This window comes from Mus caroli, unplaced genomic scaffold, assembly GCF_978045245.1.
Source record: "Mus caroli unplaced genomic scaffold, Mus_caroli_1 scaffold_10, whole genome shotgun sequence".
Taxonomy (NCBI): Eukaryota; Metazoa; Chordata; class Mammalia; order Rodentia; family Muridae; genus Mus; species Mus caroli.
The window spans coordinates 93,467,915-93,495,903 of NW_028227265.1; the positions used below are offsets into that span (position 1 = coordinate 93,467,915).

The window sequence follows — 27,989 nt, forward strand, 5'->3', positions numbered from 1 at the left end:
CACTGTTGGGATCTCATCTCTGCCATTTCTAGCAGTGAGGCCTTAGGCTAAGCCCCAGCTGAGCCTTCGGATAAACTAGACTTTCAAATAAATTCTACTGTAAATATGCTAAGTATCCCGGGAAAGCCTACTCACTGAAGTATTAGATCCACATCAAGAACTCAGTGCGCCCAGACTTTCTGCAGAGTGAGCATCCCGTGATTGTGATTCCATTCAAGGGCGTGGGGCAATGGGAGCCCAAGTTCAGGGGCCATCTTGCTCAAGGCGGCGAGACTGTGCTCCCCGCTACCCGCCTTTGTTTCACATGAAAAGAAGGCTAAAGAGACAGCTCACTTGTAGGATATTGGTCTGGCTTATCCAGGTTCAATCTCTACTATCTCGGTGAGAAAAAAGAAGAGAATAAGAAGATAGAAAAAGAAAGAATTCCACTAGTATCTGCACGTTTGTCTGTCCCTACTTCACCCCCAAGAAACTTCTCCAGATCCTCTCTTGACGCTCACCTTTGTTTTACATTACCTTTTTCTGGCTTTAATAAAAACATGTTTGGATGACAGATGTCACATCCTAGGCTGGTTCATACTTTGGTTTAAGTGGCTACCCAAAAAGAGTATATTTCTATCATTTGTACAAGAACAGAGTCTCTCTGTACCCCTCATAATGTAAAGATGTTTCCAGAAGAATAAATTGGCCTTCCCCACTATTCTGAATGTGAATTGCCTAAAAGTTATAATAACGGATCTAGCTGAACAGGGCAGCTACTCCTGGTAAATCTTTAAAAGTATAAACCTTTTAGCGCTTTTGTTTTGAAAGTGTCTTAAAAAGTGAAATATCAGTTAGGGGAAGGAGTCAGGAAGATCCCAAATTGGGGGTCACTAAAGCAAAAAAATAAATAAATAAATGAATATTTCAGGACATCCATTGGGTTTCCAATTGAATTATGCCCCTTTAATTGAAAACCGCTAACATTATTTTCAATATTTTCCCTTTGTCATATTTCCTTTGAGCATTACAAATCAAAATTATTCTCCAGTCATTTCACAATGTTCCATTGAGCACAAATTACATTACAACATTTTCCAAGCACAGAGGAGACCGCTGGTCCTAAGGGAGGCAAAGAAATTTCCAGAGATTATTTGGCTTCTATCACTAGACCAGAGGTTTAAACTAATTGCCCCAGGGATAAATGAAGCCCAAAGTTGAAATTGTTGGGGATGGCTTCAGATTTTTATTTTTATTTTTAAAATTCATTTCTAGCATCTAAACGGTGGAAGCCTTGGCATTAACATACATAAACGGGAAAGGTGGTGTAGCTCAGCGGTGGAGAGCTTTCCTGGCATGAGGAAGCGGTTGGTTTGATTATCAGCATAGCAAAGAAGGCAAAGGAAAGCGAGACTGGGGGGAGGACAGAGCTTTTGACATTTTACCCAGTGCACTGGGGTTGTTCTGATAGCACATGCCAAACAGCGAGTACTGGACCAGCAGCCTTCTTCTCTCTGCCCTCCCCCTGCCCTCTCTTCTCTTAAGAATTATTTTGGCCAGGATTTCATGATGCGTGTTATTAAAATACGGGGGGAGGGGGGATATGTGGCAGTGTCCTCTGCAAACAGAGGCGTTAGACCTCCAGGAGGTGGGTTTACAGGTGGTTATGACCTGCCCCGAGTGGGTGCTAGGAACTCAGTTCAGGCTTTCTGTAAGAGCAGTGTGTGCTCTTAAAGGGCAAGATGTCTGTCTAGCACCTGGCAGCTCTCCTCTCAGAGGGGCTCAGGGCAACCCAGCTTGCACTATCTCACTGAGGATTCCCTCACTCGCTAGCAATCACACACGTGAGCCTTTCAGGTTGTGTTCCGTTTCTATCATGCAGTGGTGGGATGAAACCCAAGGGATGTCCTTGGACAACGTCAGTAATATCTAAGTTCAATCATTAAGATAGAGCAGGAACCCATTATCATAAAGAATAGCTCTTCTAGTCTGCTACGCATTAGAGGAGCTAGCTATGAGGTTTTTCTTTCCTTAGTAATTCCACAGTTCTTAGGAAACAACCCTATATAGAGATTGCTGGATGCTGCTGTGGGTAGTCTCTGAGTAGATGATACTTGCCTCAGAGGTGAATGGCACAGGCTGTTATAAAACGTCTTAATATTTTAAACCTTTGTAACTAGGAATTGATAATTTAATGACAACAACCTACCTCTACAAGTACCTAATCTAATCTGTGGAGGAATCTTTTTTCTTTGCGTATGTGATGTATGTGTGCATATGAGTTTGTGTGTACACCCACTGTCCGGAGGTCAGGGGTCAGTGGCAAGTGTCTTCCTCAGTTATTATCTCCCTTCCTGGGACCAGAACTAACTGATCTAGTTAGACTGGTTATATAAACCAGCAAGCTCTAGTCTCTCCATGCTGTGGTTACTAAAACACTCCCCTTTTCTGGCTTTTGATCTGGATGCTGGGATCCTAAGCAGGTCTTCATATTTGCACAGAGTGACTTGGCCCTTTGAGCCATCTCCCCAGCTCTTGCAGGGGATATCTATTCTTAACGTATGAAAACGCTTTCCGTGACCATGGAAAATGCTCTCCACTGCACAGCGAAGCCTGCCTCTCAAGAGTCCAATGCTTAAGACCAAATCTCAGTTCATGCGGCTCAGCAGATGAATGCAGTTTAAGGTCAGCTGCCCTAGACAGACAAATGAAGCCCGTGGTGAGGAGTGGAATACTAAGTGAGCAGAAGCAGACTCTGAGCTGGCTTGGGGAATCCTCCTTCATCCCCAAATGTTGTTGTCTGCCCATACTCTTGATGGCTTCTCCAGACCTCCCTTCCCCCAGCTAGCCATTGTACAAAAAGGTTACAGTTAAGGCTTTGTTCTGTCTTGCCTTCATTTTCTTCTGAACATTTTAGATAGGACTTTCTTGTTCAGATTTGACGTACCATTTGATAAGACAGTGGGCTATCAATTCTACAGTTTCTGGTCCAGGGATTCAGATCGCCACTGATGGATAACATTCAGAGCCAGGTGGCTTAGGCCCATGATCTCAGTTACCTGAGAGGCCCAGGCAGGAGAATCAGAAGTTCAAAGTCTGTTGAGGCTACCAAGTGAGTTCAAGGCCAGCCTAGGCAACTTATGGAGAAGGTTATAAAGTACTGGAGAGTCCATGAAATAGTTCAGTAGGTAAAGGCACTTGTCAATGCAACACAAGCTACAGTCATCCGAGAAGAGGGAACCTCAACTAAGAAATCGCCTCCATCCGATTGGCTAGCCTGTGCCGCATTTTTTTGACTGGTGATTGATACAGGAGGGCCCACACCACTGTGGGCAGTGCCACTACCGGGCAGGTATCTTTGGACTATGTAATAAGGCAGGCTGAGCAAGCCATGGGCAAGCAAGGACACACTATTCGTCCATGGCCTCCAATTTAGTTCCTGCTTCTGTGTTCCTGCCTGTATTTCCTTTCTTGATGGACTGTAAGCTGCAAGGTGAAATAACACTTTCTTCCCCTTAGTTGGTTTTGTGTTTTTATCACAGCAACAGCGACGCAAACCAAGACACCAGGCAAGACTGATGACTTGAATTGATCCTTCAAATTCATGTAAAAGTGGAAAGAATAAGCATAAAATTGGCCTCAGACCTCCACACATACCGTAGCATGTGTGTGTGCCTGTATACACATCACACACAACAACAATAATAGCAGCAGTAGTAATAGTAATAATAATAATTTTTAAATTGAAAGTAGGTGCTGGGGATAGGGATGTAGCTCAGTGGAAGAGCATATGACTAGCTCTATCCTAAATTCCATACCTAATCATGCAAAGAGAAAGTATTAGGAGGAAAAAAATGTGTCTATACTGAACATAGACAAATCTACATAGTTCTTACAATGCATTTCATACTCTAAGTGTTATCAATACGATAATTATTTTAAAAAAAAGTATCTGGGAGAGTGTGCATAAGTTATATGCAAATTATATGCTACTTAGAATGAGGCCCTTGTGCATTCAGAGATGTGAGTACCAGATGGGGATGCTAATTGTGGATGTGTCCACAGTTCCTCCAGCATCCACAGTTCAGGCAGCAACTTCATCTTCTTGGGCTATCAAGGTCTTCACTTCCTGGGCCCTCAACAGTCCCTCACTTCCATTCACCCCCTTGCTTTCCAGTCTGTAGTCTCCTGGCAGGCAGGGGCCACATGCACCCTGCACTGCCTTTGGGTCTCCAGCATTTGCCTGCAGGTAAATGCCCTGACAACACCGATCTGCCTCAATGAGGCTGAATGTACCCTCCAAACTAAGGAATTCCAGTGTGGTAAGTTGGGGTACCGTTGTTGTAAGTGGGGAGAGGCTTATCTGTAAGCTAGCACATGACTATGAAATCAATCCATTTTCAAATCTAAGAGAATCTACTTTTCTATTTGTGTTTAGCCTGACTTAAGAATAAACTCAGCCCCAATTCTCCTGTTGCCTGTTGTAGTCTCTCAACAGACTACATGTTTTCCACCTACTTATTTTGCTTATTGCAAAAGCTTCCCTAGGAAGAAGCCAACTCCAGGACAGGGCTATGAGTCCCTTTTGCTGGCTGTTGTATGCTCCAGAGGAGAAACCATTTTGCCCATAGTAAACACTCTCGGTGCTGAATGAATGCGTTTCCATCAGTTAAAGTAACACACATAAAGCACCAACTTACTCCAAGGTAAATTTTTATGAAAATTGGTGTGGAATTTTAAACACCTTCCACTGATTATATTCTGTCCCAAGTTTCAAAAATGGGGCTTCTTATGACATAAGGAGCCTGCAACTAAGCTGCCGGAGAATCATTTGAGCCTGTGGGGGGAAAAAATATCAGCATCTGAGATCATAAACCTGCAGGCTAGGGCCAGTTCGTGAGCAATTCTAAGAGCTGTGACCATAGTCCAAATACCAGTTAGAAATATACTCGATAGAGCTGCGCACGCGGTATACTGACTCTCCCCACGCGCTGGGGAAAGCTTCCACAGCTGTGTTTAATCCCCACAAACTCTTTACTCTTGCAGGCTTTAGCAAGAAATGGGTGCCCCCAAAGCCCGGATACTTCTTTTCCCTATTTTCTGACCAAGCGATCTATCTTTAACCTCCGCACTCCGCGCAAGTTTTTTTGTGATGCCAACTGGAATGAGAGGCTGCGCGTACACAAAACCACGCAAGAAAAGGCAGAGGGAAAATTGAGCACGAGGCCCGGACCTCTGCACCCAGCTAAAGCCTCCAAGCTTTTGCCTTTACCCCAGAGGCCAGTAGTTGGCGACTTTTAGGCGCTTCCCGCCGCCGCAAAAGTGCAGACCCTGGGAAAACATTCCAGGAAAGGGGGAAGGAGGCGTGGGGCGGGACCTGGGCGAGCTTTGGGCGGGGCCTGGTGTGCGGTGGGTGGAGTCAGAGCACAGCCCGAGGCCGCAACGTGAATCCCGCCCCCGGGGGGCGGGCTCAGTAGGAAGGCGCGGCCCCTAGGGCGCGCAGAGAGCAGAGCACTTCAGCGTTTGGGTGGAGGGCGGTGCGCTCCAGCCTGAGCCATGGCTGTGCGTCCTCGATGTTGGAGCCACGGCTCCCCAGCTCCGTGCCCCGCTCCCTGAGAGCGCTCCCTTCGCGGTGGCAATCTAAAACCCACGATTTTGCCCTAGCTGGGGCGAAGCGTTAGGAAGCTGCGAACCAGGATGTGCTGACGACCTCGAGGGGCTCGCGTCCCGGCTGCCACCGTGGGTCCCGACGTGGGATCCCGATTACTTCTGGCAGCCTCGACGTTCCCAGTGCGCTCCCGCCGCCCTGCGCCGACCTTAATGTGTAGAGACGAGCCGGACACCATGATCCTAACACGTAAGATGGACTTGTGCCTTGTTGTTGGACTAGTCTAGCTGGGGTCAACTGCTGAGGGGATCCGGGTGAGGAGGACTTGTCACGCTGCCCTGCCAAGTCCGTGTTGTGATTGTGTGTTTTGACACGCTTGCAGAGGAGGAGCCCCAGGCTTTCGTTAGTAGAACGTGTGTGCTTAAGCAGCTTGGGTCAGGGTTTGTTGGAGATTTTAACACCGGGTCATGTCCCTTGACCATGTATTGCCTGGGGACTGGGGACTGGCGTCCGGGTGACTTAGACTCATACTGTTCCTACTGGCCTCGGGCCCCGAGGGGCGAGCAACCCCTTTTGGACTTCTTTTGGAGACTGTTCCATCTGTTCTTGCCACCCTACACCCTACAAGTCTCAAATCAGCTTTGTCTCCCCCCTAAGCGTGCATTATTTAAGGGGCTGTGTAGACTTTAAGCTGTATGTACCTCGGGAAAAATGTTTCCTTAGCACTATTTAAGAGTTCGGTTCTTTTGTTGTGTTCGCCTGTTTTTTTAAATGCTGGGGATCTCTGAGCCTAGGCGGGCTAAGTAGGGGTTGCTCCTTAGCTATCCCCAACCCCTGTTGCACGTGGGGTTCCAACTAGGAGCCCAGCGCTTTCCCGCTGTGTGGTTGGACGCGGTTCCTGAAAAGCCCCACCAGATGCCCACGCCCTTGGCGAGGGAGAAAGAGTCCGTGGGCTGGGGAAAGGAAGGAAGCAAGACTCCAGGCCTGTGGCTTTTTTTTTTTTTTTTTTTTTTTTTTTTTTTTTTTTTTTTGAGCAGCGACGGCGTCTTGGACTAATTCCCCACCCTGCGCCCCCTCCTCCAACGTCAGTAGCTGAGAGCCTTTGATCCTTCTTAAGGGTTGCTTCTAAGAGCAATAGCCCACCCTGTTGGTGTGGTTTTCTGTCTCTGCGAGTCATCTCAGCGCATGGCCTTTGGTGCGAGGACTGAGGTTGGGGAAATGAACTCGGGGCCAGCTTCTTGATGCGCGACCCTGGGGAAGTGGCACATCTTCACTGTGCTGTCCCCAACCCCGAGTAGTAACTTTTGACACAAGTGGAAGTTGTGAGCATCAAATAGGTAAAGTGCCTAGCGGGTGACGGACACTGAAGTTCACTCTGTACCCAAATTATGCCAATAACTAGAAGGGAAACCCTGCCTAAGTCATTAATCAGCGCAGTAGAGGGGGAAGAAAAATATATCGCCCCATCCGGTTTTGCTTTCAATGAGGCTTTTTACACCCAATGTGGTCACAAATGGGTTCATTCTCTAGAGTCCAGAGGTTGTTTCAAGCTGTGGCTGGTGATTCGGAGGAATGCAGCCTAGGCACGGGCCATCCATTACCAAAAGATTCGTGGGGGTGGCATATGTGACGCATTTGAGTAGGGGGAAAAATCAGGCTCTGGAGAAGGCAGAATGCCCAGTCTCAAGTTACATTTTTTTTAACCCTGCAGAAATCTGTTTTCTGAAGGGATGAGGGGAAATAATAGCCCAGTGGACTGCAGCCCCTGAGAATGTAAACCTATCAGCGGCTCTAAGAGGTTGACTAATTCTGCTTCCATCTGGACTGCAGGCTAGTCCTCTGCGGGATAATTTGCTGACCATAAGGGTGGAATTAATGGACTACCCGGTGCCATCTTGGCAAGCAGATTGCAGCAGATGGTCAGAGGGGTGCCCTGCGAGGCAGCAGCCCCCCTAACAGAAGAGCCAAAGTCCTGAGGAAGGACTGAGTGTCAAATGGTTAGCAGATGTGCCGTCAGAAGTTATTTCAAGACATTTCCTGAGAAAATGTTGGAGATCGCCTGTGTTCACTTTTATTGAGGCGTGCCAGACTTGCAGCAAAGCCCTAGCCTGGGTGCATGATTTTTTCATTAGTACTACTGTTCAGAGAGTTTCAAGCGAAGCACGGCAGGCAGACTTTCTCTCAAGCTGGGTTTTCTTCTTTTTCCCTCAGAGTTTGCTTTTAACAAATTGCTTTTACTTTCTTCTGAGCCAAATGACACCTTGCTCGAAACAGCCCAAAAGCTCAGGAATAAGGCACTGACTTTTCCCCAAGTCATAAAGCCTGCAATCTAGACATGTGGTCTCCAGCTTAGGTCTTTGCCTAGAGTGGATGAAGGCTGCTCTCAGTCACTTGTATTCTAAGTTCCCCTATTATTTATTTATTTATTTATTTATTTATTTATTTATTTATTTTTGTAGCTCTAATGCACACCACTTTCCAAAGAGTGAAGAGAATGGTAAACCATTTCAGATTTCAGTATGCTGAAGCAACCCAAGGAGTTTTCTTTAATTGTGGAATACATGCAAGACAGTTTGCCCTTCGGCCTTATTGTGGTTAAAAGAACAAAGACCAACAGAACAGGCCAATAGATGTGTTATGACCACAGCAAGCTATTACTAAATCAAGTGACTTCTAAGCTGTCTGGTACTCCAGCTCCTATTGGTAGAAGCGATGTGGGGCTTAAAGGGGAAAGAGGAGACTCATGCAAGATACTTCCAATCTGAGGCTCGGTGAGGAAGCTCCAAGAGGTGGCTTCAAATACAAAAATTAGTACTTGGGTTTTCCTGGGTGTCCCTGTGGCGATCTTAAAAGCATGATGCAATGTTTAAATGAGAGGGGTATTTTTATGACCTAACCGAGTAAATACTCAATTTGGAAATATTCAAGGGAGGGTGATTTGGTCCAGAAGAGCTGGGGGCATCCAGAGTACAGTGAGTGAACTAAATTGGACTCTTTTGAAGAGAGCCTTGTTCTGCACAGGATGGGCCAGTATTGTAAACACAAGTTTCTCATGCCTAACTCCCTTTCCTAGCAACAGGAAGACGGAAATGAGGCCATGCAAAAAAAAAAAAAAAAAAAAGAGTCCTAAAGGGCTCCAGACAATACTTGATCCACCCTGTACAGCCAGAGGACCTGCAGAAGTAAAAATAACTTCAGATGTTTCTGCTTCCTCCCTGGATATTACCAAACCAGTGCAGACCTGATGTCTCCATGCTGTACAGAGAGCGTCAGAACCCAATCTGGCCCAGGTACCCCTGGCTCCAGGCGCGCCAGACAAAGCAGGAGAAAAGGGGAAAGGTGGCTGTCACTTTTAATAATTCTACAGGCCAGTGCGCTTAGAGACAATGGCCAAGAGTGATTCTAGTCTCTAAGCATAGCTGTCCCTTAGTCTTAGTGGGCTCTTTTTTTTTTTTTTTTTTTTTTTTTATCATGGCCCATCTGTAAAAAGTCCCCTCCTGTGTAGTCAAGGTCAAGTTAGAATGCCCAGTTTATGAAGAGTTAATGTCAGCCCTGACCTGAAAAACGCAAGGCCACGTTCTTCCTCGCGGCTGTGGACTGAGAAGGAAAATGGGTTTTGGAACAGATCTGTCTTTTTCACAGCTGTCTCTATTCTGACTTTGGCCATTTCCAGTGGAGGAATGCAGCGTTAAGTATGAGTAGGCTTTGAAGGGAGACCACGCAGGAGGGTTACAATTTGTTTTATAGGTACACGTTACTGCTTTGAATGTGTGCGATCAGTAGTGGGTCTTTTTTATTTTCAGTCTCAAATTACACTGGCTCTCTTTTATCCTCAGGGAATAAGTTTCAAGCTCCTAGGGCATTCCTGAAACCATACGAAGTGCCTGTTTTTAGGTGTACCTTGGTTTGGTTTGGTTTGGTTTGGTTTGGTTTGGTTTGGTTTGGTTTGGGTTTTTTTCTTCATGAATACATTTCCTACAATCAAATCTGTAGATTAGACAAAGAGTCACAATAGAAACAATACCATAGAACAATTGTAACAATTAGCCATCAGAGGTTACTGGGGACTTACAAATAGTTTATTTCTGGAGCTTCTTCATCTCATAATTTCATTTCTTTCTGTTGAGGTTGAGCTGGGGTGGGGTGGGGGCCCTGCTCTAGCGGGACACTCAGTTGGTGTGGAAAGGGTAGATTTCCAGCTGGGGAGGTCTGTCTTGTCTGTCAGCCTGCCCTGTCTGTCAACACTTCTCCCTTAGGTGGCCCCATTGTGGGGGATTATGATGGCCATGATAAGGGTAGAGAGACTTCCCGGGGACAGTTAATCGTCGCATGATTCCGCCTACACCTTCTTTGTACTAGGTCTTTTTTTCTTGCTTGCTATCCTAAGTAGTGGCAGACAACTCTGCATGTTATAGAGCCTCACTCACAGTTAAGAGTCACGCTTTTCTAGAATGTTCTGACAGAGCCTTGCAAAGACTGCTGTTTCCTGGGGGTATCTGTGTAATGTGATTGCAGCCTAGCAGATAAGACGAGCGTCTGTCCTTAACATCTGTGAGAGTCTCAGAATACCACATCCACACAGTCAGACCTCCACTGGGCTGGACTGAGCCGTGCTTTCTCCAGTGAGGCTGTTGGGAGATTGGTTTCTGAGAGAAGTCTCTGTGTTAGAGATCAATGGAAATAGTTGGCTGGCATCTTGCAAAATTTCTTCCTGCTAAGAAGGGAGGTTTTTGGGTGCTGCATGTAAACGTTGTAAGCCAAACCAACACAATGGGAAGGTTTCTTCTCTTCATCACCCCTGACCCCAGGTTTAGTTCTGTTAGTAGATGTACGGTTTTAGGATACTGAGTACTCTTTTTCTCTCCATGCCTAACTCTACTCGGTTGCCTTTTCAAGTCGGCTTCTCCACTAGTGGAGGACAAATCAAAAGCTAATGGAACCCTAAGCTCTGGTAAGCTGGGCCCTCTGTTGTCTGTGACACCTACCACCCACATTTTGATCTCTTACCCACCCCGCCTCTAAGTGTCCTGCGGAGCGAACTGGAAGTCACTTCCTGATTCCTGTCACAGAGGCGCCTTCCTTCTCCTGTAGGAGTCTCCAAAGGATGTCTGAGGGACAAAAGGCTCCCACACCCTGAGGTTGAGGCACTCCCAGGCTCTCCATACTTAGAAAGCCAGTGAGCAAAACGGACTTTGGAGTGAAATGGTCTGTGACCCAGGTATGGCTCTGCCCTACCGCCCACACTTTGTCACACTCAGGTGACAGATCCGGAATATTTTCTCCAATCTGGGTAAAATAGAGGCCTCGTAGGACAGCCAATGTCCACTGAATTCCCCTGTTTCAAACCAAGCTATAATGATATGGAAAGGGGATTTTGTGTGATGCGAGTGCATCTGTCAAAGTCACCCCAAGGGAAATTCCAGAACTTTGCAAAGGCATCCTTGAAAAGCCTGTCCCCTGCTGAGAGGCAGCTGGGACAGAAGTTCCATGTCCAAGGTCACAGTCAATGGGATAGCATTGTGGACCCCTTCCTGCTGGTGTGTGTAAACAGACTGGGAAGGTCCCCAAATGGGAACCCTAATGTATTTATAGGGATCGACGTGAGTTAACATTTAACTATCAAATTGTGTGTACTTCAGGTGCTGGGGTCCTAAGCAATTTTAAAGAAAATGATTTCTTAATCCATCTGGAAGATGGGAATATGCTTTTTATATTTTGAAATATATTTATACATATTAATTTCTATATTTTGATATATTTATCTTTTTTTTTAGTACAGATCTGACTGGGTAAGGGGATATCCCGCTCTTATCACACCATGTAATTTAAATCATCAGACCACTAAATACCCAACCCAAACAAAAACGCCAGGATCAGGCTGAAAAGCCTTTTTGCTTGAGGTTAGACCAAAGGAGGAGGCAAACTTACACCGTTAACTAGCACTGGCCTCATTGTGTTTTCATTGGTCTTTGTTAAAGCATAGCATTGTAGTTCATTCTTTTCTTAATTTTCTTTCTTTCTTCCTTCTTTTCTCTCTTTCTTTCTTTCTTTCTTTCTTTCTTTCTTTCTTTCTTTCTTTCTCTCTCTCTCTCTCTCCCTCCCTTCTCTCTCTCTCTCCCTCCCTCCCTCTCTCCCTCCCTTCTCCCTCCCTCCCTCCCTCCCTCCCTCCCTCCTTCCCTCCCTCCCTCCCTCCCTCCCTCCCTCCCTCCCTCCCTCTCTCTCTCTCTCTCCCTCCCTCCCTCCCTCTCTCCCTCCCTCTCTTCTCTCTCTCTCTCTCTCCCTCCCTCCCTCCCTCCCTCCCTCCCTCCCTCTTTCTTTTCTATCAGAAGAGGCTTAACTAACTAGACTGGTTTGGCTTTTGTGACTGCTGCTGTTTTCTTTCCGTTGGAATACTTTCCCATCCTCTTTATCTCTAATTTTAGGCTCAGGTAACATCCTGATTTTCAGTGTCTTATTTTCTCTGTTCTATTCCTCCTGGAGGACCCTGGGGCAAAAGGCTAGATGGGGAGCTGACCTTTGCAGAAAAATAAGCTTTGCTATTTTGCAGAGAGAAATGATCGATGAATGGTACAGAGATGGGGCAGGCTCTAGTACTGTAATCAGGTATTTGGCCTTCGGAAGTAGTAAAAGGAAACTGATTATACAACCTCAAGACATGACCTTTTACAAACTTGAGGCTTTAGAAAATAAGGCACCTTAAAGCTATGGCACTTCTTTTTTTTTTTTTTTTTGAAGCTGTCTTAAAGTCTGTAGTTAGCACCCTAAGACCTAGTTTTCCTTAGCATATAATTGGAAGTCTTTAAGTGTTTGATATAGAGTCCCAGAAATGCATTAACGTATGTATATTGATTGATGGATGGGGGAGGGGCGCTGTACTCATGGTCTTTCTTTTTCTTAATTGCCATTCAAAGTAATGAGCTTTACAGTCCTATTTTCATCATGGGACATAAAAGCAGGATGGGGGCTGTGGGATGGATGGGGCAGAGAGGTGCTGCAGCAAAGGTCTATTTTTATCCCACTCTAGACTGCTGAGAACTAGAGAGAGGTGATGCTGTTGCATTCAGGTCCTCCTCAGTTTGACCTCTTCATCCTGGAGCGCAGATGCCCATTTTTGATTAGTTGGGAGATATTTTCTATTCCTGGGAATGAAGTACATTAATATGGAGGCTGGAGTTCCTGACAGCCCTGTCACTCGGGACCTCACATCTGCACACTCCCTGGCCTGGTTTGAGTGGTTAAAAGCCGTACTTTGCAAAAGCTTGGGCAAAAGGATTCCCCAGAGGAAATTTCACTTGACGTGATTTCTGCATCACTGAAGTGTCATCTCAAGTGCTCGGTCTGGGTGTAGGCTTGTGGAGTGTCTCCATGGAGGAGATTTCCTTCTTTCAGAGTAAAACCCTTTATTAAGTTGTCATCGCATCACAGGGGGGAAAGTGGCCTCTTTATCCCCCTCCTTAGATTATTTCTAGGAATTTTCTTTCCTAGAAAGCAGCATCTCTGTCTCCAATCTTCAACAGATTGAGAGGGTAGATAGAAAACGCCCCAAGCTTCGTTCTTTTCTTTTTTTTCTTCTTTAATAGTACTGAGAGCCAGCCACATGAGTGATTTAAGAGCTCCCTACTTTGGAATAAGCAAGAAACTCTTTGGGCAGAGGACACCATCTGGTGCCTCTGAATTCCAGCAGATTGTCCAAACTCCGGACCACACCCTTATAACAGGAAAAAGTCCCATGTGTATGTCAGCACCCTGTTCCCTGCCTCCCCAGGACTCAGAATGCCATGGGAGAAGTAAAACTTTAAAGCATACATACATACATACATACATACATATATTTATACTGATGTATAATATATACTTAAAAATATATAAAATACATATTTATATATAACACAGTATTATAGATAGATAGATAGTAATATATATATATATATATATATATATATATATATATATATATAATTCTAAGAGTTTTTTTAATAGACTGGAGCGTTTTCTGTGAAAATTAAACTTGGTTTGGGGCCTGGGGATCCATGCAGAAGCAAGTGTTTAGAGTATTGTGTTCTCTGAATCATGAACATAACCTTTCATGAAACAAATCAGAGTATTGCTTCCTTAAAAAGCGGTTTATACATTTTTGGCAGCAGAAGCATCAACAAATGTACACAATGTTGGGAAATGTTCCTAAAATAGTACGGAGAGAATTCTGGATGTTAACGGTTAGGGAATATGTCCTAGAGAAGGGATGGTAGGCAGGAAGGAAATACCAGCGCAGAGGCAGACGCTTAGAGAGCCTGTAACTGTGGTATGAAACCTGAGGTTTACATGCACATACATAGATACATACATAGATACATACATAGATACATACATACATACATACATACATCTGCACTCAGATGTTACTGTTGTATCCATACTTGTTAATCCGTAAAGTGTATTTCTTGCTGTAGTTGTTAATCAAAATTATGATTACTGGAATGAAAATTAAATCAATGGTTTATCTATACAGTTATTTATTTACTGAGGGACCACACTGCCACAAAATAGGGTGGGATTTGGGGGAGATCTGTGAACGAAGTGGACAGACTTATTCTAGGAGCTTACAGAGAGGGCTCACGGAACATACACGGTACACGCTGAAGAAGAAGAAGGAAGACTAAGGGGCGTGGGTAGGGAAGCCAGGGATGCTGGATCAGTTGAGAGGGGGGTAGTGTTGGGGGCAGAGTGGGCATAGGTGGGGTGTAGTCAGCAGCCTGGCCTTAGAAGCTCCCCCATAGGGACTTCCCACTGCGAAGGGGGTCTCACTGGGGCTGACTTAACAAATCACTTGGGACTTTACAAACTCCCAGGCCCTAGAAGAACGCTTGAGAAACTAAATGATTCCAGAGACAAGGACAGAGGGTCATCAGGCCCCTGTATTGGGGGTGGAGTGGGGGATGGGAGAGGGCTGTGGCAAGCCTTTCCACCTGGCCTCCTGCTTGGCAGGAACTTAGGGCTCTCTGATCATCCCTGAAGATAGCTGGCAGCTCACCTAGTTCGGAAAGTAAAGACCAGACCGCACGAAGGAGAATATGCAGGCTGGCTTGCTTTACTTAATGCCCCACGGTGGATTTGAGTCTGCCCAAAGCCCAGACTGAGTGATTACCCTGTCTCCCAGAAGCTTCCAGAATATATGCCATAGATGCTTGGAATTTTCTTTTAAGCACCTGAGGGTAGGAATGCAGCCTCGCTCGCTGCTCTCAGAATCTTTCCTGTGATTAGATAACATTGGAGCTTAAAAAATATCAAGTAAGTATTCCATGTGACTTGGCCCTAGTTGGAATTCATCTTACATAGATAACTCCTGATAGCCAGAGTTGGCAATTGTGTGTATTTAACATTTATTCTTGCAGTTGTCAAGTGAAAGTCCTTAGTCTGCCTTTGAAGAAATGAAAATTTCAAAATTGGACTTTTTTTTTTTCCCTTTGAATTTTTACAACCAATCGGCACATGGTTCTGGTGTACAAAAAGGGAGTATTTCGGGGTGTACTTGAGTTAAGGGGGAAGTTGGTGAGGTGAAGATGGGGGCGTTTATTGAAGTCTAGAAAGAATACCAGCCCTGGATAGCCAGGGTATCCTGGGAACGGAGAGAGCTTCCACCTGGAGGCCTTTCAAGAGCTGAGAAGGCAAGCCAAGAGGCCAAGGTAGGAGAGTCCAAGGACTTGGCTAAGGGGTTGGATTGTCACTCAAAGATGATAGGAAGTTGTTGAGGAGTTCCAAGCAGCGTGGAACATAGAGAAGTACGTGATGTAGGAAATCTACACTAGGTTCCCATAGAGCTTGTTGGAGGTAAGGGTGGAGAGAGGTTTACTCAAAATCTGTTAGAGTCAAAGGGAGATTCAAGGACAAAAGAATATACTAGACCCTAGAATACACTAGTGACTGAAGAGAGACCATACTGTGGGGAGATGCAGGGGAGTCAGTCCTGCCTACATGTACATTGCTTAGAGGGCTTTTATAAAAGATGTCTGTGCTGTGGACTGGATGGTCTTTGGCATTTATATAAAGTCTTTTCAAGACTGTGTTACCACTTCTCCAGGGTTAAGAATCATTCTGGTCTCTGATATTTTAACTACCTTACTCCTTTGTGGGCCAGGATGCTTCTGCAGATGACCCCATCCATGAGCTGCACCCTCGGGGTGAAGGTGGGCTGTTACCAAAGCCATTGTGTGCATTGCTGACCTCCTTGACCTAGCGGAGAGACAGATAAGCTAACCGATTTCTTCTTCCCTTTGGAAGGAATCTGTCAGCCAGGGGCAGGAAGGAATCTTGGTTTGGATTTGAAAGCCCCACCCCCCACCCCTGTCTGCCCATAGCTCTCTGTACACAGGAACCTTTGCCCACACATCTGTCTTACTTCAGGACTTGCAAGGAATTGAGGAAAGTGCCTGCGTTTTTCTTTTTGTAGCATTCTCTGATTCCTTGGCATTTCTTTGAAGGAAGAAATATGATGAACAGGTCTATGGGGAAAGAAGGAAAGAAATCCACATGTTCCCACTGGGGAAGTATTGCAGCCTATTTAGACTGCTGGGCGGCGGCTTGATCTGCTCAGAACAGCAGAGCTCAGCAGCAGGATGGCTGGCTAAGGGACCGTCTGTAGACTTAAGGTTAAGGTGTTGGGGGAAGAAGAAAGGGGCATCCCAGCCAGCCAGGAAATGTGTAAATACGGGCTAAGGGTTCCCAGCCATGCACAAAGGGTCTTAGCGCTCATTCATCTCATGTGCAGAGCTGTGACTGGCCAGCGACTAAGCTGCTTCCAAGAAAAACTTCCCGTTTCCTCCTTAACATGTTTGCCTGTCGATTGCTTAGCAGAACCCTTGTCTGCAAGCTTCATTGTGTCGCCATTGTACTTTCAAGTCTCCGGAGGCCTTTCTGTTTTAAACCCATCATCCTCGCTGCTCTCAAAGCACCACCCACCTGCACTCAAGGTCTACCCTGGAACCAGGTGGAAGTGTTGCTAAGGAGCAGGGGGAGATGCTAAGGTCCTGGTGCACAGGCTTCTGGTGTTGGGCTCTGAGTTTTAGTACGCATGCGTACAGGCGTGCGCGCGTACACTCTTATGTACGTGCTGTGGTATGTATGCAGAGGTCAGAGTACAGCTTCCAGGCATCAGGTCTCTCCTAGGCTCCAGGACTGAATTGCACTGATCAGATTTGTGCGAGAACACTATCCACCTAGCTACCTCCCGGGCTCATTTTCAATATCTTAAACTTTTTTCACTGCTACAGTTTTTTTTTTTTTCCCCTCCAAAAGGAAAAGTTTACTCTATTCCAAAGAAACTAGCATTCTATGTGTCCCTGTTCCCTCACTCACCTGTGACATTAACCTCATTTTTTTGAAGAAAGGTGGTTAAACACTTCCATCTGTGTTTTAGGATCTTTTATCTTGAGGGTGATGTGAGCAGATATTAGGGTCAGTGTGGGGAAATGAACTAGTGTTTGGTGTTCCCAGTAGTCTCAAGTGTCTTCCTGTCTGCCTGGTTTTCTGCATGGGTGCTGGGATTTGAACTCAGATCCTCACGCTTGCAGAGTGAATGTTCTCACCCACAGAGCCATCCCCCCAGCCCACACCATTTCTTTTCTAACCGAGAAGCCCTAGAAGTGACTGCGTGGTGTCAGTTTAGGGTTGCATGAAAACATGACATTTTCTTAATGATATAAAATAACGGAGAGGAGACACAGGCCAGCCTCAGGTGTCCTTGATTTGGGACCTTAATGGATTAATGTCTGTGAAAAGTTCTTGTGGTATGTAAAGGATTACATTTATAGATGTAAAGATGGTTTGGAAAAAAATATCCTACCTCTTTCACACACCTTTCAACATGAAGCCGCTTTAGTACAAATATTGGGAATGTGCTGTAAATAGGTGTGAGACTCTAGCGCCTGATGAGGGCCTTGTATGTGCACTCTCTGACATGCCCAAAACTGAATGGATGCTTCGAATTTCTAGTTAACTTGTCACTTTTTAAGTGAAATAATAAGAAAGCAAACATTACTTTTTTAACTATTATTTAATGTCCAACAGTGTGTTCTTTAAAAATAGTCTCTAAGGACATGGAAAGAGTGAAGCATCTTAACTATCCTTTTAGGAGGCCAAGAATTTGTGGGGCTGGGGAGGTGGCTCAGTGATTTAGAGCACTTGTTGCTCTTTCAGAGGATTGTGGTTCCATTCCCAGACCTCACACGGTGGCTCACAGCCCTCTGTAACTCCAGGTCCAGGTGATCTGATATCCTCTTCTCACCTCGCTGTGCACCAAGCACACACATGGAACACAGATCTATGTGCAAGCAAAGCACCCAGACTGTATGCATGCATGTATGTATGTATGTATGTATGTATGTGTGTGTATGACTGTGTGTGTATGACTCTGTGTGTATGTGTGTATGTATGTATATGTGTGTGCATGTATATCTGTATATGTATATGTGTGTGTGTGTTTAAAAGGCCCTGCGTTTGTAAACAAGCAAGGAGAGATATTTAAGAAGGTTTGGAGGGAAGAAAAAGCAGAGGAAATGGTGTAAAATAATCTCCAAAAAGAGATAATTAAAAGATAATAGGCTTATTTGAAACAAGCAGCCTCTTTTTCTCCTGTAGCCATCTTTGGGAGACAGGAAGGCTAGGCCGAGGGAAAATGTGATTTTTAGTCTCTAAAATAAAACACTGAACTTTCATGGTTTTTTTTTTCTCTCATAATACTCTTCTAGGAGCTGTTTTACAATTTATTATTTTTTTATTAATTTTTATTTTTATTCTCTATGCATTGGGGTTTTACCTGCATGTGTGTATGTGTGAGGTTATTGGATCCCCTGGAACTGTGAGCTGCCACATGGGTGCTGTGATTCGAACCCAGCGCTCTCTCTCTCTCTCTCTCTCTCTTTCCCCCTCTCCCGCCAACCCCCTCCCCCCATTTCACAATCTTCTTTAAAACTTTCTTAATTCCCGTACTTAGACAAGACGTGAATTTAAAAAGACAAAAACCAAAACCTAGTGTGAGGCCTGGCAAGGTGGCTCGACAGGTGCTTGCCGCCGAGGCTTATGGTCTAAGATCTGGCTCTGAGATCTGTGTGGCTGGAGGCGAGTGAGACTGGACTTTCACACATTGCCCTCTGGCCTTCACATGTGACCCCTTAGCACACACACACACCTGGCAGAGGTGGTACACATCTCTGTGCACACAGTGACGCTCCGTCTTCTGCACGTCCTCCCACCAGGCTCCTCATCCCCAGGTCCAGCAGCTTGTGTTCAGTAATGCTACTTTTAGCGCCGCGCTAGGATGATTCATGAGAGCAATGTTTACCATGCTTTTTAATAACAGCCCAGGGTCATCCTCATTTCAGTTTGGGTATTAACTTAGCATGGAGAATCACAGCGTGCTTTCTCCTTGGCGTGTGCCCAGAAACGATAGTGCAACTTGCCTTAGTGATGAAAGTTTGTCAAAGATGCTTTTCCTGAAAGGAAAAGAAAATGTTATCAAAAAAAAAAAAAAAAAAAAGGGAGGCAGTGGGGAGTTGGAAATGTTAAAGCTAGTAGACAAAAGTAATATGATGTATTTATAATAGTACCCACCAGACTGACATCTGGCACGGTGGATGGAAATGAAGATGGGAATCTGGGATTGATTTAGCTGGGTTGAGGCTTTTATAAAGAAGTGAATAGCTTTAAATAACTAAGCACTCTCACGCGGGCTGAAGAAGGTGGGAAGAGGAGTTGAAAGGAATATTCCCTGTGCAAACACAGAAACTAATTAATGTGTCCCGGACCTCCTCTGTGAGTCAGTTTTAACAGGATTGTAAATACGTGCTTGAGTGAGTTTTAACACAGTCTGTCAGAGGCTCTTGGCCTCTCTGTTTATCAATACTATCTACAAGATGTTTAACCACAGGGAGCTGGGGCCTTTATTAGGCATTTAGCCTGCCAAGATGGCTGGGAACTAGTGACTTCATGCCCTCGGTTTCCTGAGGCAGCCTGAGTCTCTCTCTTCCCGGTGAATACTGTGTCCCTAAAGGCACTTGGTCATAGTGTTTGGCTGTGAAAGTGCCCAGTCCACCTGTGTCACCAGGGGCTCAGACACCTTCTACTCTAAGGTGTAAGGGTGTGCCTGGTGTGTTTTGTTAAAGCAGAAGACACTATGTCTTGTTAAGCCAACTAGGTTTCAGATAAGTTACTCGAGCCCTTCTGCACTCTCACTATGTTCCCTTTGTCCAGAAGCAGCAGGGAGTAATTCACTGCCAAGATGGACCCCATCTTGGAATTATTTTGTTTGTTTGGGTTTTTTGTTGTTGTTGGTTTGTTTTGATTTCTGCAGCAATGGGGAATCAAAACCAGGACCTTGTGCGTAGGCGATACCACATTCACTTTTTTAAAAGACTGAAATATGTATAAAATTGTAAGCCATCTGGTGTCGAGCTCCTCTTGTTGGTGCGTCTGCCTCTTGGTATATATTGCTTTACAGCACTTGTGTTCTACTGGTCTGATAGAATGAGTTTATTAATGCAGGAGAACCACGTCAGGGGATAATGTAGCTCACAAATGTGTCTGTTTGTCTCTAGAAATTGAAGCCAAGGAAGCTTGTGACTGGCTGAGAGTGACTGGTTTCCCCCAGTATGCACAGCTGTACGAAGGTAAGCCAGAATGATGGCTTATTTTAAGTCATCGTTGTCATAATACTGAGTTCATGCGCAATACTGATCTAGGAGTTATTTGGAGACATTTTGTTATTTATTCCTTTTTTTGTACTATGGGGTAAGTATCCATGACTCCAACCATTCAAAACAAAAGAAAAAGTAGACCCTTGATAATAACAGAGTTATCTTGTCCCTCTGCAAAGAGTCACCTGTGTCCTGAAAACTCTATTGGTTTTTACATACTCATTTTCTGTGATTTTATTGAAGTTCTCAAAAGTTATACTTCGTGTAATGTATACCTTTTCAAAAAGGAAGAAAGGGTATTATGTAGATTTGATTTGTTCGTGTAATATTATATACTAGGATTCCTCTGACCTGTGTGTTCCTGTAGCTCATTTTCTTATAATAGACTACTGTATAATATTCCATCAAATAAATTTAAGACCATTCTTTCTATACTCTGGTTGGTGGCCATCTCAGTTGTTTTATTCTTATAAACTATTACTTCTGAACATTGATTGGGTGGGGCTATGCTTTGTTACACGTGCAGAATAATTTAGCTTGCACACAACTGAGAAATAAGGATTCTGGTTAATGAAGGGTTGACCCCATACTCTGTTTTGTAATACACAGTTTCCCCCACAGCCTATGTGTTAGCTTTCACTCCTGCCAGTAAAGCATAGACCCTGTGTGTTCACATGTACTCGGACTTTAGATTTTACTATTCAGATGGATTAAAAAAAAAAAGAGATCTATGGATTATCACTCCATTTTCTTAATCATTAACAGTAATGAGCAGCTTTTTGTGTCAGTAGGCTATGTATTTCAGTGTCTGTGTGTCTGTGTGTCTGTCCGTCTGTCTGTCTGTCTACTTGTGTGTTTAATCAGCAAAGCCAATTGTTCTCCAAAGTTAACTATGCCTTTAAAAATGTTTATCCAGTCATGTTGGCAAGAGATTCTGAAGAAGATGGGGGACATTGAACTCTGGCCTCCCTATGCTTGTGCAAATCTGTGCATGAGCACTCCACCCAAACACACACGTTGCACATGCATTCATACACCAAGACAGGAAAATTAAAATTTAAAAGACCACTGTACAAATTTGCTCTCTTCGTCACTGTGATAAACAATATGACCAAAAACAACTGGCAGAGACAAACGTTCATTTCATCTTACAGTTTATAGGCCATCACCGAGATTAGGGTTGGAAATCAAGGCAGGAACCTGTGTGGAGGAACTGAAGCAGAGGACATGGAGGAATGCTGCTTACTGGCTTGCTTTCTTGTAGTACCCAGGACAACCTGTCCAAGTGGCCCCGCCCACCGCCACCCCCACCCCCACACTTGCCTGCAGGCCAGTCTGACAGAGGCATTTTCTCAGTTGTGATTCTCTCAGATGACCCTGGCTTGTGTCAAATTGACAGGACACTAGGGACAGAGAAAGAGCAGTCCTCTCTAACTCATCCTCTGGGTCTCTGGGTCTGTAGGCTGATGTGTACAGTGCATCCACTGAGATGTAGGAGCTGTTCCTTCGAATGGGAGACCTAGTATCTGTGCATGAAATTGTTTTATAATAATTACAGCTTTAAAGTAGTGAACTTCGTCTTATGGATTGGAAAATTTCAATTTTTATTATTTTTATTTTTTATTAAGATGTTTATAGAATATATTTTGATCATGGTTTCCTCTGCAGATCCTTCCCACCTCCCTACCCACCCAACTTCATAACTTCATATTCTCTCTCTCTCTCTCTCTCTGTGTGTGTGTGTGTGTCTGTCTGTCTGTCTGTCTATCTCTGTCTTTCTCTCTCTTTTTCTGTGTGTGTGTCTGTCTGTCTGTCTGTCTGTCTCTGTCTCTCTCTCTCCTGATACAGCTAAATTCTTTCTCCCTCCTCTTCTGTAGGGCTCCCTGAGCCCCGAGGGGAGAGATTTGATGAAGACATGCCATTTAAGGCTGAGCTCCAAGGTTTCTCACTCTGCATAATGTTTAGCTGTGAGTCTCTGTTTGTTCCCTTTTGCTTCAGAATGAAGCTTCTCCCATGATCTCTGAGAAAGGCACTGATCTATGAGTATAGATCAAAATATCATTAGAAGTCTTTTTCTTATTATTTTTTTAAGGTCAGTAGTACTTGCTTTTACCCAAGGTTCCTGGGCTCTCTAGTCTCAGATTCTTGGTCATCCAAACAGGGTCAGGCATGTGTTCCATCTCATGGAGTAGGCAGGCCTTAAGTCAAATCAGATATTGGCTGGTGATTCCCACAAGCTATGAGCCGCCATTGCCCTAGAGTGTATCTTGCAGGCAGGACACCACTGCAATTCAAAGGGTTTGTAGCCGGACAGGCATTTACGTTCCTCTTTTGGCAGGGTACAGAGTACCTTCTTATACCAAAGACACTAAAACGGACAGGTGACTCTGGATTTTGACATCCTGGAGTAGCTTACTGTCCCTCAATTCCACAGCCTATCTGAAATTTCTCATCATCCTCTTATTTGATGTTTTAACACTCTCCTTAATGTGGTGGAGTTTCTTGCCTTCAGACAGAACTCCTGACCTTCTAAAAGGGCGTTGGAGATGGAAGCTGGAACAGGACTTGTGACTTTTCTAATTTACAGCTCTCCTGGAGATAAAGCTAATTGGCTTTGCAGCGGTGGGCTTTTGTTTTCCTCTTTAAGAATTCCATTTCCTTCAGTTATGTCCGTTTGGGGTGCTGATGTGCTACTGGGTGGCACCTTCTTGTGCCTGTTGGTTTTGGTAAATCCAATTTCCAGCCCCTTTCTTACTCCAGTCTCCCGGTTTGGTACCTGGGGACCTGCCCAGGTCATCTGAAGCATACGCTGACTTTGGAGTGCGCCCTGCTGAGATCTAGGCAGTCATTTCCCACCTCATCCTGCCCGTGCCAGGTTAACAAGCCATACTCACACGTTGAGCGTAGCAGCCCACAGGTCCATTTGGAACCTGCATATTGATACTTCCTGCCTCTAAACCCAACCCGGAAGTTGGGTTCGGAGTGCACTTCTGTCGTCATCAAAACCATCGTCTTTTAAGAACCAGTTCCTTCAGAAAACCTTCTGAGCAAGTAAGAGAAAATTGAGTTCTTGGATTCCTCCTCCAAGCCATCACTGGATGTTTTTAGAAGACAGAACCGTTCATTTGGATCAGAAAAGTGACCTTAAGCACCGCACAGGAAGTTAGAACTGGCTAAAATAGCTTGGTTGCTTTTCCACGTAGGCGTAACAGACAGAAATAATACTTTGCATTCACATTTCTAGGTTTCATATTATATATTACCTACAGATATAGTCTCTGATTTGGGCTTATTGTTTAGTAAACTCTGAGTCCCCCAAAGGCTGGGCTATGTGGTCCCGGTTCTGTTTAGTAATTCACATTCATATTCATGGTTAGTCTTCACTGTGTGGTCATCCCTCTGTCTACTGATGAAGAAGTATAAGCTTGGAATACCATGGTCCGTGCACATCTTTGTTAGTCACTGAGCTGAAACTGTGTGCTGGGTCGGCATATATTATTCATCAGGGTAAGAGTAAGCTAACCCTTGCCTCCAGAAGAAAGTCCTAATGCTGAGATAGCTTTCCCAATTGTTTTTGAAAAGCTGCTGTAAATGTTATCCCTAAAAACAGGGATGCCTTAGGAACGAGGAATTCTGTGTCATTCTGTAAAACCAGTGATTATGAGTTAGAAAATGTTGAAGTCAATCTCTCAACTCAGGAACAAGGGCATAACCAGTTAGCTACAACTCCCAACCCTCACCAGGCCTAGCCAGCGGTAGCGGTAGCGTTTCCTCTTCAGAGCTCAGGGGAATTGTGTAGGTGATGGTGATGGTGATGATGGTGATAATGATGGTGATGATGATGATAATCCTGTTGGGATAATGGCTTCTGCCCCTTGGTGACCCAGAGGAAGCGCACTTGTGATACTGTGTCTGCTTTTTACTGGGAAACCCAGAAATCAACATCGATAACTGGACTGCACAGGAGGGTAGCTTGCTTTTTACCCAGTGGAATTTTGGAGCGATGGTCATATTTCCGTCGTTCCTGGATGTCTTCCTTCTTCCTGGTCTACAGGATGTGTTTATCCATGGGGTTTCACTGTCATTATGGCTGGTCTGAAACCTTTATGTGTACTGTGCTAGCTTGAAATTCAGATAAAAAAAAAAAAGCCGAGCGGTAGTGGCTCACGCCTTTAATCCCAGCACTTGGGAGGCAGAGGAAGGTGGATTTCTGAGTTCCAGGCCAGCCTGGTCTACAGAGTGAGTTCCAGGACAGCCAGGGCTACACAGAGAAACACTGTCTCGAAAAACCAAAAAAAAAAAAAAGAAAGAAATTCAGAGATCTACCTGCCTCTGCTGTGATTAAAGGCAGGTGCCAGTATCATAATTGTCGGGATATTTATTTTCATACCTAGAACCAAGGAGCATTTTTTAAAATTTTTCTTTTCTTTTCTTTTCTTTTTTCTTTCTTTTTTTTTTTTTTTTTCAAATTTAAGATAGAGAAAGCCAGGCATGGAGGTGTATGCTCCCCCCTTTTTTTAACGATTTTTTTTTTATATGAGTACTCTGTAACTGTCTTCAGACACACACTTAGAAGAAGGCATCGGAACCCATTACATGTGAGCCACCATGTGGTTGCTGGGACTTGAACTCAGGACCTCTGGCAGAGCAGCCAGTGAGTGCTCTTAACTGCTGATTCATCTCTCCAGCCCTTTTTTAAATTTTCAACTGACACACAATAAGTAGTCCTGTGTGTGTAGTCATCAGAACAGAGCAATAAGAGTAGCTAGCATCCCAGATTTTTGTGACTGCTTTGCCTAGGAAAGCTTTCAGTAACCTCTCCCTCCTAGCCATTTTGAAAAGACAGTCATGCCGGGCGTGGTGGCGCACGCCTTTAATCCCAGCACTCGGGAGGCAGAGGCAGGCGGATTTCTGAGTTCGAGGCCAGCCTGGTCTACAAAGTGAGTGCCAGGACAGCCAGAGCTACACAGAGAAACCCTGTCTCAAAAAAAAACCAAAAAAAAAAAAAAAGAAAAGACAGTCATAGTCACTCATAGGCATCTTAGTAGCAGCACTGGATGGCATTACAAGTTATTCCTCCCCCAGCTTCCTGTCTGTAGTTGGTAAACAGCCCTTGTCCGCCCCTCCCCCTATAGTCCTCCATATTCCCAGGCTCCACTCCTTCAGTCTCCTTACAGGAAGGAATCTTTTTTCAGGCTGTACCGAGTTCTCCCATCTCTCAGGCCTATGCAAGTGGTTCATTGTTCTGAGAGAACTGGACTCTTGCTGATGTCGGGGCTTGGGTGCTAGTGTTTTACAGTAACTTTAGAGGTAATCCTTTGTTTCACTGGGACTTAATAATCCCTTGGTTTGCCATATGGCAATGCTAATGTTTGTTTTAAAATAGCATATCTTGAATTCTCTGCGTCCGTCCTATCATGTAAATGGACTGGTCCCTCCAGCTGCCCCGGGGCCATTGTTCGCTGTCTTTCCTGGCCTGAGTTCTGGTTTGTTTTCTGCTTTTGCTTTTGTTTTTTTTTCCTGTGGTCCCTTGTGAGCAAGGACATTTTTGGTTTAAGCCACATAACAAAGGAGACTCCTGGCTGGATCTATTCTAGCTTAAATTATAACTTACAGTGGGTATTTACTGCCTTCTAGTTATTTTGAACCACTTCTGCAACAAAGAAGTAACCTTGGAGGTTGTAACGTGCTTTAGAGGTGATGTAGACCGGCACAGAGTCGTCATAAGCTGTTTCGTGCATCCACACAGCTTGCTAGAACACGTGGGCCATAGATCCTCAGCATCTTGCCAGAAGAGTCTAATTTGTCAAGATCCTGGGCTCTCACCAAACATCCTTGTTTTTACTCTTCTTACAGATCTACTGTTCCCTATTGATATTGGGCTGGTCAAGAGAGAACATGATTTCTTGGACAGAGACGCCATCGAGGCTCTCTGCAGGTAACCTGACATTTTCCTTTCTTTTAAAAACACAGTACTTCAGTCTCAGCACTCAGGGGGCGGGGGCAGGCCCCAAGCCAAGTTCAAGGACAACCTGGTGTACAGAGTGAGTTCCAGAGCTGTACAGAGAGACCCTGCCTCAGGAGAGTAAAAAAAAAAAAAAAAAAAAAAATGATAAGTTTGCTTTATTTTAAACCACATGAGGTCTTTGATTATCAAATGGCACAGTGATTGATGCTGCTGTGCTATAGACCGTTTGATGAACGCTGAAGTAAAATTCTGTTATGTAATATTGCCGCTGAAATAGCATCCAATGCTGGCTGTCCTTGGAGGCCCTCTGGTAGCACCATCCCATATTTTGTTACCATTTGACAGCAAAAGCAGAAACCCTTCTGAAGAGTTAATGGAACTGACCTCGGGTACAGTGAAGGAGTCAAAGCTGCCACTGTGTGGAGTGGAATGAGAGAGTCATGGGCAGGGCTAGGAGGTAGAGCCAGGCAGGGTTGTCCTGGAATTCCAAGGAAGCTCCTCAGGACCTCCAGCTGCCCCAGGTAGAGTGCTGACAGGATTAAGTAGGCCGTAAACTCACTGAGAACAGGCTTTAATGTACAGGAGACAGGCAGTAAACATGCATTGATGTGAACTTTGAATAAAGCTGTCAGAGGTGCCATTCAGAGCGCGGGTTGCTCTCCAGGCTGAAAAGCAGCCGGTGGGGTTTTAAGAGAAGTGAACGTAATAAAATCCTGAGGATACACAGGCTTCAGATAATCCTCTCAAACCCAGGATGACGTTTTCAGTTCACCTCCCATTAGTCATCCCTTTGTAATTTTTCTCAAAACCAAAAAGCCTTCGTAGCCCTGCGCATAGGCAGAGTTCACATGTTGGTTGCAATCAGTTCTCTTTTCAATGACTTAGTAAAAGACGGTGTGTGTGTGTGTGTGTGTGTGTGTGTATGCGTGTGCATGTGTGTGAGCTCTCGCACATTCACAAGTGCTTACAGAGGCCAGAGGTTAGAATCCAGTGTCCTCCAGTGCTGTTTTGTGCCTTGTTTTTTGAAGCATGTTCTCCTTGAACCTGGAGGTGTGTGTGTGTGTGTGTGTGTGTGTGTGTGTGTGTGTGGTGTTGTGTGTGTGTGATGTGTTCACCAGTTCTCCCTGCTGTGATACCTGACGCAGGAATCCTCTTGGGCCCTCAGGCTTGCCATGACTGGGCTCTCCATCCAGTACTTAATTTCAGTGTCTACTTTAACTGGGGAAAACCTCTTAAGGTGAAATGATGTCTGGTGTTTCTTTTCCTGTGTATGTGAAGAACACAATAATAATGGCTTAGAAAGTTATACACACATACCACACACATACACACACACCACACCACACACATACCACACACACACCACACCACACACACCACACATACACACACCACACACACTTTCTTATATGATGTTGTTTGAAGCAGTAAGCTTGAATAGTGAAGTTTGGGGAAAAGATAGAGGTTATATGTTTAGAATAGCATATGGAAAAGACTAGATTTCATAGTTTGCAGGAAAAAAAAAGAAAAAACCATATTTACCCCCAAGAAACAATGTGCAGCTTTCCTTAGATGTGTCCAGGGGTGTGCACACATTTTTCTGGGAAAAGCAAGTTAGTGTGCATCTGGAGTGAGCAATGTCACCAGCGCCATTTTGGAGTGGGCGAGAAGTCAGCGTCTGGAACAGGACCTGCCTGCCGCGGACATTGTAGAGATGCTTTTGAGCTTAGCTGTGTGGTGGCAGAAT

At 44.8% G+C, this 27,989-nt stretch overlaps 1 protein-coding gene across 5 annotated transcripts in view; it reads left to right on the forward strand.

Annotated features, from left to right (window-relative positions):
- The window catches only part of Dlc1 (DLC1 Rho GTPase activating protein), a 430,556-nt gene that overhangs the window by 379,406 nt on the left and 23,161 nt on the right, over window positions 1-27,989 (forward strand). For 4 of the 5 annotated variants that reach the window (XM_029480999.2, XM_021169372.3, XM_085844015.1 and 1 more), the window contains 2 exons: window positions 20,176-20,247; window positions 26,131-26,212. In XM_029480999.2, coding sequence (XP_029336859.1) covers window positions 20,176-20,247; window positions 26,131-26,212 — 154 coding nt within the window. Of the gene's footprint in view, window positions 1-5,468; window positions 5,837-20,175; window positions 20,248-26,130; window positions 26,213-27,989 lie in introns of those variants that run through there. The other variant, XM_021169374.3, reaches the window with a different exon arrangement.